General features: G+C 21.7%; 3 protein-coding genes across 7 annotated transcripts in view; 2 read left to right on the top strand and 1 right to left on the bottom strand.

Annotated features, from left to right (window-relative positions):
• The window catches only part of LOC102680994 (beta-catenin-like protein 1), a 3,396-nt gene extending 1,376 nt beyond the window's left edge, over nt 1-2,020 (bottom strand). Inside the window, exons 1-5 of one of the 4 annotated variants that reach the window (XM_006619078.2) lie at nt 1,632-1,763; nt 1,387-1,515; nt 857-1,236; nt 425-756; nt 40-263 (exon numbers count right to left, since the gene is read on the bottom strand). In XM_006619078.2, the coding sequence (XP_006619141.1) occupies nt 40-263; nt 425-756; nt 857-1,236; nt 1,387-1,416 (966 nt within the window). In that variant the 5' untranslated portion in view covers nt 1,417-1,515; nt 1,632-1,763. Of the gene's footprint in view, nt 1-39; nt 264-424; nt 757-856; nt 1,237-1,386; nt 1,516-1,631; nt 1,764-1,888 lie in introns of those variants that run through there. The other 3 variants (XM_031512151.1, XM_006619079.2, XM_006619077.2) reach the window with 3 other exon arrangements.
• On the top strand, nt 1,668-2,973 carry LOC102681293 (Golgi SNAP receptor complex member 2). Its single transcript, XM_006619081.1, has 3 exons — nt 1,668-1,818; nt 1,880-2,104; nt 2,204-2,973. Exons 2-3 carry the CDS (start codon nt 1,944-1,946, stop codon nt 2,700-2,702), a joined length of 660 nt encoding a protein of 219 aa, XP_006619144.1. The 5' UTR covers nt 1,668-1,818; nt 1,880-1,943; the 3' UTR covers nt 2,703-2,973.
• Nucleotides 2,974-3,344: 371 nt separating this feature from the next.
• On the top strand, nt 3,345-10,401 carry LOC102678304. Of its 2 annotated transcripts, none has more exons than XM_031512140.1 (8): nt 3,345-3,413; nt 4,926-5,171; nt 5,283-6,166; nt 6,234-6,999; nt 7,076-7,457; nt 7,534-7,676; nt 7,767-7,918; nt 7,979-10,401. In XM_031512140.1, exons 2-8 carry the CDS (start codon nt 5,094-5,096, stop codon nt 10,212-10,214), a joined length of 4,641 nt encoding a protein of 1,546 aa, XP_031368000.1. In that variant the 5' UTR covers nt 3,345-3,413; nt 4,926-5,093; the 3' UTR covers nt 10,215-10,401. The 2 variants fall into 2 exon arrangements, with proteins under 2 accessions (XP_031368000.1, XP_031367999.1); XM_031512139.1 differs by lacking the exon at nt 3,345-3,413 and adding an exon at nt 4,108-4,249.
• Nucleotides 10,402-10,680: the final 279 nt, after the last annotated feature.

Raw genomic sequence — 10,680 nt, 5'->3', positions numbered from 1 at the left:
ATATATATATATATATATGCATGTTTTTAAATTACATACTGCTAATTGTTGTAATAATACATCAATTCCATCAAGTTCACCAAGAAGTAATCTATTTTCTGGTGTATTTTGTAATAGAATAGATAAAAGTTCACTAGCATAAAGTTTATTTGCATCAAATGGTGTTTTTGCTTTAATTCTTCTTAAAAGCCATTGCATTAATCCTTGTTTTCCTGCATCCGCACATAATTCTGGTCTAAATTCTAATAAATTTTCAAAAATAGCTGAAAACATATAACATATTTTATATATATAAGAATAAATTATTAAGAATAAATCATAGAAGAAATATATATATAAGAATAAATTTATATTAAGAATTTGTAATTATATGTATATATATATATACACACATACACACACAAATTCTTAAAATAAAAATTACCTAAAGTATTATAAACTCCATCACTTTCTTCCTTTACTGATTCATCCAATCTCTCTAAATTTTGCACAAGAAGAGCACAAACTTGTTGTTCCAACAAAGCATCAATCAATGTATCAGCACCTTCTTGGCTTTCGTGTAAAATATCTACATCTGTTAGTTCTTGCAAAAGATCCACTACACCAACTGCTATGTCTGTATTTTCATGAGATAATAATTCAAGTAATGAAGGTACAGCACCTAATTCTACCATCAGAGGATATAAGTCTGGATTAGTTGCAACAACATGAATTTCTTGAAGAGTTTCATGTAATTCCACTTCTGATTCTATAAATCTAAAAAATTAAAATTATTTCTTAATTTCATATATTTTTAATTTGATTTATTATTATTATATAATCTTTCATGTTCATGCTACATTTGAAAATAATATACTTTTCTGGTTGATCAGGAAATTTCACTCTCATTTCTTGATTTCTAAGTGCTCTTTTTTCAAATAAAAGAACCATTCTCTTTAATGTTGCTTCATCTAATGCTTCTATTTCTGGAGCTTCAGTCTCTACATATTTTAAAATATCTTGTTTTTCTTTTTCTGTAAGCTGTGGTTCAACTACATCATTTGCTGGTGAAGGTAAAGCAGCTCTGATAGGTGTAGGAGGTTCATTACTTCTAACTGGGGTCATTTCAATTTCTCTTGGTTGTCTTTGACGTGCATGATATGGAGTTTTAATTACTCTTTTTGGTTTCTTAGCATTTTCCCATTCATCTTCATCATCTTCTTCTCCTGCTATTGGTCTTTTTGGTGTGTTTGGTGGCTATATAAAATAAACACAGAAATTAAATATAATATAATTTTAATTAAATACAATTAAAAATATCTTATATTTAGGTTAAAATTTAGGTTAAAATTTTACATAATAATAATTTCGAAACAGATTATAAATATAATATTTTGTTAAACGTACTTTATATGACAATAATTCACCGATATCCATTTATAAAAACAATAGTTTTCTTTTTTGAAGAAATTAAATATAACAAATATTATTTATTTACCACTCTCAGTCAATATACATTATGTTATAAGTAAATCACTGTAAATTAAAAAAAATTATAATATGTTATAATAGATTATAAAAATCATATAAAACTTTAATAAATTAATGAATTTTTTAATTATATTTATAAATATAAATTTCATGCCACTTACAAAAATATGTCCTACATACGATTTAAACCTAAAGATGTCAGTAGTTTTCATTCATTCAAGCAGAAGATATTATTTTACATTTGATTAGAAATAAAAAAATTTTATACTTTTCTATAATTATATAAATAAAAAATATTATCAAACTTTACTATTTTTTAATATATCGCAATGTTCTTCATAGTTTTTGGTATTTTTTTTTCTTTTATATTATTAAATTATTGAATAGATTTTGATAAGCATTGTTACAGATATCTTACCTGACAATAGTATTTATACATACACGTCATAACTTACGCGAATGTTAAAAGACGAATGAACTATTTATTAATAAATATGGAACCATTATATCACCAAACAAACAAATTAGTACAGGAAACTCAGCATCTTTTCTCACAACTTGAGAAAAAGACGCTTAACCTAGATGTTAAAGAAATAGAAAACAGCATAGAATCAAAGATAAATCTCATCAACAGGTAGTTACTTAAAAAGATTTTTATTTTTTTTATATAAAAATTGTACAAATAATTTACTGATACATTTAATAAAAATGATATATCATTTTATGTTTTTAGTAATTGTGAAAAATTAGATGTGTTATGTCTCAAGGGTCCTATATTTCAAAGGCAAAATGCTAAGATGCGTGTAGATCAATTGAAATATGACAGCCGTCATCTCACAGCTGCTTTAAATTCTTGGAGAAACAAAATTATTAAAAGACAAAGAGAAGAAGCTGAAAGAGAAGCATTATTATCTAGAACATTTACTACAAATGATCACGTTGATATTATGATAGATCATAATGTACAACATAATTATAGTTTGAAAAATGCAATTTATGGTGTAGATGATCTTCTCCAAAGTGGAAGTAGTATTTTAGATAGTTTGAAATCACAAAGAATAACTTTAAAAGGGGCTCATAAAAGATTAATAGATATTGGAAATACATTAGGACTTTCACAAACTACAATGAGACTAATAGAAAAAAGAGCAAGGCAAGATGGATTTATTTTAGTTGGTGGAATGTTGTTTACATGTCTTGTTATAGTTTTAGTTATAATTTATCTTACATAGATAATAATTTTCTATTATATATAGGATGATGCAATTAACAATATTAGTTATTAAGCAGTTATTTCTAGAATTATATACAATTTGACATGTTTTTACTATATGAAAGATACATTTAAATTAATAATGTTAAATGCTTCATCCTTATCTATCAAATTGAATGTTGCATTATAAACTTGAAATTTTTAATTGTTGCTAATATATTAATAAATATGTATTTGTATACAATAAAATAAGAGTGATGCATACATCTAAGCATTACAGATAGATTTAATAATTGAATTATTAATTTATTATTACTTAATAAAAAAATTTAGTTAGAAATCATATTCTTAAAAACTATGAATTAATTTATAGATTGGCAACACTGATTCTACTTTATTTAATGTGAACATGTGAGAATATTAAATATTAAAAGTATTTACTTACATATGTTTAATTTGTATGATATTTCAATAAAAATTAATTTTTTTTATTATAATTTAAATAATAAACTTTTTTTTTTGAGTACACAAAACAAAGATAATAAAATCATGCTTACAAGAATATTATAATTGATAGTGAAAATTTCATGTTTCATTATAAAGTAAAGAATAAAATATATGCATATATATTTTTAATTTAAAAAATAAAAAAAGAAAATATCGTGAACAAAAATTTGAATAATTTCATGTAGAATATTTATTAATTTATTACAAGAAAACTAATAGACAGGTTAGTTTCAATAGTTTCATAAAATTTTATTAGATCTAATTTTTATTAGAATAAGAACGAAATAATTTTATAATTTATATAAAAATAATATATAAATAATAAATTTCAATTTATTTATTTTATTTTTCCTGTATATATTTGTATATTACTAAAAATTTTTAAAAATATATAATAATAAAATTTTTTTTTTTTAAATATTATTTTTGATTTAATAAATTAAAAAATTAAGTTATATTCCTAAAAATATTGAATTTATAAATGTATAAATAAAATTTTTTCTATGATTTTTAACACATGAATTATATGCCCAAAATTATACTTTAAATATAAGCAAGATTTATTATGTAATCATTTTATTTTATTTTAAGATTGTTATTTTTGATTCTGTTAAAATAAGTTTATAATATATTTAGAATTTATAAGTGAAAATTTTCATTGACTTATTTAAATATTTAATATTACTAATTTTCAAAACATTTAGTATAGGTAAGTATAACTTATATTTTTTTAATTTCAATATTCTAATTTTCATTTTCACTAAATAAAAATTTATTTATGAAGTTTTGAAATTTTAATATATATATAATAATAATACTTTATATTTAATAAAAGATATAAAATATAAAAGTAAATAATTGGATAATAATTTAATTAATTATAAATAATAATAATAAAAAATATTCAATTATTTTAGAATGTCTTTTCCAAATAAAGAAGATCGTACAAAATGTTGGAATCATAGAGATGAATATTGGAAGTGTCTTGATGATGGTAAAACAGAAATAGATTGTAAGAAATTGAGAGATCAATATGAAAAATTCTGTCCTGCACTATGGGTAAGTTATGAATTATAAATCAATATTATTTTAATAATTAAATAAATATATTATAATTTAATATATTATAGTTTTCAGTTTATTAGTAATATAAAAGTAAAAAATAATTTTATCAATTTATCTTTCTTTCATTAAATTTTTTTTTTTATTACTTTACTAGGTAAAACACTTTGATCGTAAGAGAGAGTACTTGAAATTCAAAGAGCAGCTAGAGCAAGGGGGGTATGTTCCTGAAGAACAAAATACAAGATAAAATATAAATAATATAAACTAATTTAGCTACTGTAATTTATAATTTATTATAATTCATCTAATAGTTATTGAACTGTTTCTGAATTAAGTTTTCTTATTTTTATTACTTATAATAAAAAGACTACAAATAATATAATATTGTCTTTTTATATGATGTGATAACCTTAATCCATTATATTAAAAAAAAATGATTCGTTTTTTTCTTTTCAATCATTTTGCTATATAGATTTTTATGCAAAAGCAAATTTTATGGCTGTTGAATAATATGCTTGTTTACATTTAAATGAATAATTAATTATCTTTTGAATTTTTAAATGTTTTATGGCTTTGCAGGAATTAATTATTAATTATTATTTTTAAATTTAATTTTTTGATACTTAGAAAAAAAATTTTAAAAAATGACATTATTACATATTAATTGCAGGACATGCAGCCTTGATGGAAACAAAACAGATGCAACTGCACAAACTTCAAAAGCAGTTTTTAATTTTCAAACAACAAATACAAATTCATATGAATAGGGAACAAATATATATGTATAATATATACAATTATTAAATTGAATCTTCTTTTTCTGTATTATAATAACAAAATGTGTACAAAAAATATGGAATTGAATTATGTAATCAAAGAGTTGAAAACATGTACAGAAGATACTACTATTTTCAGAGTTAGTATTTTTTGATTTTATTGGTCTAGCTCTTATTTTAATTAACATCTATTACATTTATATTATTCTAAACATGAAGCATTATTTTGAATTTATTGTTTTTTTTTTTAGAAATTGATAAATTTTACTTCATCATGCACAAAATCTTGGGATGATGAATATTTGAAACAATGGCAACCAGTCCTTATATGTATCATAGAAATTTTTATTCCAAATACAGAAACCAGAAGAGAAAGAACTCTATTGGCTTCTCACACATTTTTTGCTTTATTATCAATGCAATCTTCTTTGGTTCTTTTAAAAGAAACTTTTATAAACCTTTTAGATTCTAAACATAACGAACTACATATTTTCGATAAAAAATATGACATCCCCGAATTAGAACTATTTAAATTGATTTGCGCTTATGGATATTTACAAGTTAATCGTAGTGAAATATACTTTGATGATATTTGTTTTCTTATTTTTAATCTTATATTCGAACATTGTATAAAATATACTAAATATTCTTATTTTGCATATAAAATATTATACATGTGTTTGCAAAGAACCATGCATACAAGTTTTTGGAATATATATTCAGAATTAGAACAAAAACTTGAAACAATTATTTTTTCAAATTGGTGTAATGCTATTAATGATATAAGTAAGCAAAATTCAATGCTTATTTTTAATATGTATTTGAAAATTATGGAAAAAAAATATAATGGATATTTGGAATATCTCTTTAAACATTGTGTTAATACAATTTCTTGGCAAAATGAACTAAAGTACGATATACTCGCAGAAATATGCGAAGTTTGTAATCAAACTAAAATTATTACATCTCATGACTTTTTACTTTCTTTATGTACTAGTTTAACGAAATATTATTTGCGTTCAGCGGGTACAAAAGTTTATATTGCTATTGTAAAAAAATTAAACGAAAATGAATGGAAGGAAGCATTTGGACATATAATAAACTATCTCTTTCATCATTGGGAATCATCAGAGAAGTAAGTTAACTTATTAAAAATTTTTATAATAAAAAATTGAAATATAAATATAGATATTTAATTACAGTCAAAATCATAATGCTCTTCAATTACTTTGTAAGCATTGGCTTGAACCAATTATTAAAAAATATAAAAATCTTTTACCTTATTTATGGAATTTTATCATAGATATAAAAGAACATTTTTTACGTTCACATCTTCAAAAAATGGCTTGTGAAATGCATATTGATCTTCCAGAACAAACAAGCATTGAATGTTATATAAATCATAATAATGAAATTGTAAGATTGAATGGATTTGCCATAAATTGTTATGAAATAATTAAATTATATAAGAAAAATAGAGATCAATTTTTTACAACAAGAAATTTTCTATGGCTTAATGCAAATAGCACAACAATTTACATGAGAAATGGAATTGTAAAATATTTTAAAATATTTTACATTAATATTTTAAAAATGTGTGATAATAATCCAGATTCTATATATGATATAATATATATCACACATTGGTTACATGAATTTTTTTTAGATTGTTTTGAAATTGGTTCTTGTTATCAAAGAAAAATTCTTGGTTTAAACTTATATAAAGCCATACTTTCATTTACTGATGAATGTATTATAAATAAGTCTAAGAGTGTAGAAAATATTTCATGTATGTTATTTCTGAAAAAAAATTTAATAACAACTGAAAATTGGAAATTTACAAATAGAAAAAGTTTATTTATTCTATTAAAACTTGTATTAGATTCTGCACTTGATGTTAAACAATTATCTACTTCTATTATTCTTAATTATTTCGATAAAGATATTTTATCTGATACAGAGAAAGAGGTAAGAAATTATTTCTCTTTCATTTAATTGACATTTTGTTGATATTTTTTCTTTAATGAAAAAAATATTAATTTAGATATTATTTCATACGGCATTAAAACATTGCAATTCTTCTAAATTCTATGAAATTGAAAGTGGTGCAGCTCTTATATCAATTTTAGTAATTTGGTTGCCTCTGAATTTTTTACATAATGATTGCAATAATTATTTGAAATATTCACATTTTTTATATAATGAAGCTACGGATCAATTAATAAAGATGAAAGAAGATATATTAAAGGCAATTGTTCAAAATAAACCATTTTATGGTATGATGACTGCCTTATTAAATATTACTTTTCAAAATAATCGAAAAAGTTGTAATATAAGTATCGAATTTATTGAAAAAATATTATATTTATTGGAAGATGCTATAAATTTCTTTTTATATATATTTTCTTCAAAATCTGAAAATAAAGGTAGATTTTATTTAATTTCAATTAAAATTTACTTGAAAATGTTTTCTTTTGAATGAAATCGTAATTGAATCTACAGAATATTCATCATCATTTGCGGAAATGGGATTAGCGATTAATGAAACAATTAGAAATAGTGAAATAGACAGTCTCAATTTTGATGATTTAAGTTTAACTCCTGCACATCAGATACTTATTTCTTGCATTTGGATGTCTTTAAAGGTAAAAATCTTAATCTTTATTGTAAAATCTTATCTTTTCCAACAAATTGATATATAATATATAAAAATAAAATAATTTTTTTTTATTCAGGTATCCTGTGAAATAGCTTGCGAAATAGGTATATTAATGTATTCCGATGATATTATTAAACGTTCAGCTAATATTATTATTACTGTATTACTCAGATGTAGACATAAAGGAGTAGTAGAAGCTGCTGGTACAGCAATAGCACAATTAACAAGGTATAATTTAATTCAATAGAATTTAAAAAATTAAATTATTTTATTTTCTTATAATTTCAGATATTTATGCAAACAAGCTAAGTATTCTAATTTACCAAAAAAATATATATTACGTATAATGGAAAATGATTCTATGCATTCTTTAAACATTACAAGAAGGGCTGCTGGATTATCAATAATGTTTTATAAAATAGTTGTTAGTGACGATAGACGAGAAAGGCCTCTTTTACATTTTGCAGTACAAAAATTATTAGATTTACTTGATAATATTTCGGATATAAATTTAAAAAGCATAGAATCTCAACACGATTCTCCGTGGGCAAGATATTTGCATTTTTTAAAGGCTTTAGTAGCTGATAAAGAATTACATGCACAATTAATGCCATATATGGAAAAAATATCATTAACTTGTTTTAGATATTTAGAATCTGAAATATGGACTATTAGAAATGCAGGTCTACAATTATTTAGTGCTATAATTTCAAGATTAACTGGACAAAATTATAATGATACATTAGATTTTGGAAATGGTTATTCAATTAATCATTTTGTTACACATTATCCTGTGCTTGCAGATCATGTTATGAAAGAATTACATAGATTTTCTTTCACATTTACAAAATTTTCTACTACTTTATATTTACATTCGAATATTGTACATATTCTTATACTTCTCTCAAAATTTTCGAGTAGTGCTTGTAATTTAATTGATTATTCTTCACAAAAATATGTATTAAAATTAAAACATTTACTTTTTATGTTACTTGAAAATCCTGTTTTATATGTTAGACTTTTAGCTGCAAAAGCATACACAGCATTAACAAATTTTTTACAAATTAAATTTGAATTTAAGAAATTAAAATGCAATGTCTCTTCATGTCAAAATATTAATTTAATTCATGGTTGTTTGTTAACTATGAAATTTTTGAAAGAAAAATTATCTTTTGAAATTGAAAATATAAATTCATATTTGAATATTAAACAATATAAAAATCATGAATTAAAGAAATCTACAGAACTGCTACGATTTAAAAAAATATTACAACTTTGGAGCAATGTGTCTAAAGAAAAAAATAATTTACAAATTTGTTACATATTAGAAACGCTATTTTTAGAATTAAACAAATTTATTTCCCACGAGATATCTGATAAAGATTTATTTACTTTTAATGAAAACATATATTTACTCTCTTCTGAAAAGATAAAACCAGGATTTTTTCAATTTATCGATATCTCTACAAAATTGTATGTTGATTATATAAATCGTACAAATAACATTGATATTGATATTTTACATAAAATTTTGAACTCTCCTTGCATTGATCAAAGTATTTCTTTTTTAAATCATGTGTCACATTGCATTCCAATCTTAAAGATTGTACTTAAATATTTATTGTCTGATGAATATATCATTCATAACGAATTACTTTTAAAAGCAATGATAAATTATGTTTTGAAGACATTAAAACATTTACCATTACTTGATATAAATGAATTAGACATTGAAAAGATAATAAAAAATTTATTTAATGAAAAATTAGAAATTAAAAAATATTCTGATTTATGGACTTTAAGATGTGTATTGATAATTTTTTCCCGAAATGAGTTTATGATAAATGAAATAATATCTCATGCATTTAGTTTAACTATTCACAAAGAAGAATATATGAGACAAATTGCAGTTGAATTTATACAATTTGCGATTTATAGGTTTTCAGAGTTAACAAGTAAAAATAAATTGACTGTTTTACATTGTTGTTTAATTTTATTGAAGGATGAAATTGCAGAAATACGTGAAATTATTGCAGAAGATTTAAAAACACATGTTCTACAGACAATTAATAGTGAATATAGTACTTTAAAGCATAATGAACATATATATCAAAAATTATTATCAGAAGTGATACTTGAAAAACTAAATTTTCCTATAAATAATGATATGAATTTTTTTTTTATAAAATTGTTCACTCATAATATTAAATATTTTGATAGTAATACTGTTATTGAAAATCCTTTTTATCATGATGATAATCCCTTTTATAGAGAAAAATCAAAATTTTTAAATCTTTGCTTTTATTATATCAAACAAAAAAGTTATATTAATTGTTCTTCAAAAGATAATATGATAGAATATAATAATAAAAAATATATAGAGGTTCTAAGTATAATTAAAACAAAATATCAATTACAAAAAAAATGTTGTTTCAATGATACTAATTTAGAAAATATTTTAAATACTAAATATGTAAATTATTTATTAAAGAAACAAAAAATTGTATTACAGAATTATAACTAATAATATATAATGTACAATTCTAATGGAATAAACAATAAGTAATAACTAAATATGTATTTTTTATAATTAGACTTATAATTTCTGTTAAGGTATCTAAATAAATGCTTTTTAACCCATCAAAGTACACAAGAGATATTTAATAGTCTTGAATAAATACATCTGTACACTTTACGGACATATGAATGTGTACACATTCACAAAGCATATAACTTTATATTTACATTATGCTACATATTAATTATCTTAAAATATTAGAAAATTTTGAATAATCATGTCTCCCATTCCTTATACTTCATCATATCTATAGTATCTTTATATGATATAATTAAATATAATATATTAAATTTATTGTAATATCATTCATTTAATTTTTTAAATTGTTAAATTAAAAATCTTTTGTTGTCCGTACAAGTTAAAAATATTGTATAATAGCAATGTGCTTTATGAATTATTCAAATCTTATACA

Source organism: Apis dorsata, unplaced genomic scaffold, assembly GCF_000469605.1.
Source record: "Apis dorsata unplaced genomic scaffold, Apis dorsata 1.3 scaffold_390, whole genome shotgun sequence".
Classification (NCBI taxonomy): Eukaryota; Metazoa; Arthropoda; class Insecta; order Hymenoptera; family Apidae; genus Apis; species Apis dorsata.
Note: the sequence above shows the minus strand (reverse complement) of the source record. Positions and strands in the feature narration are given on the sequence as shown.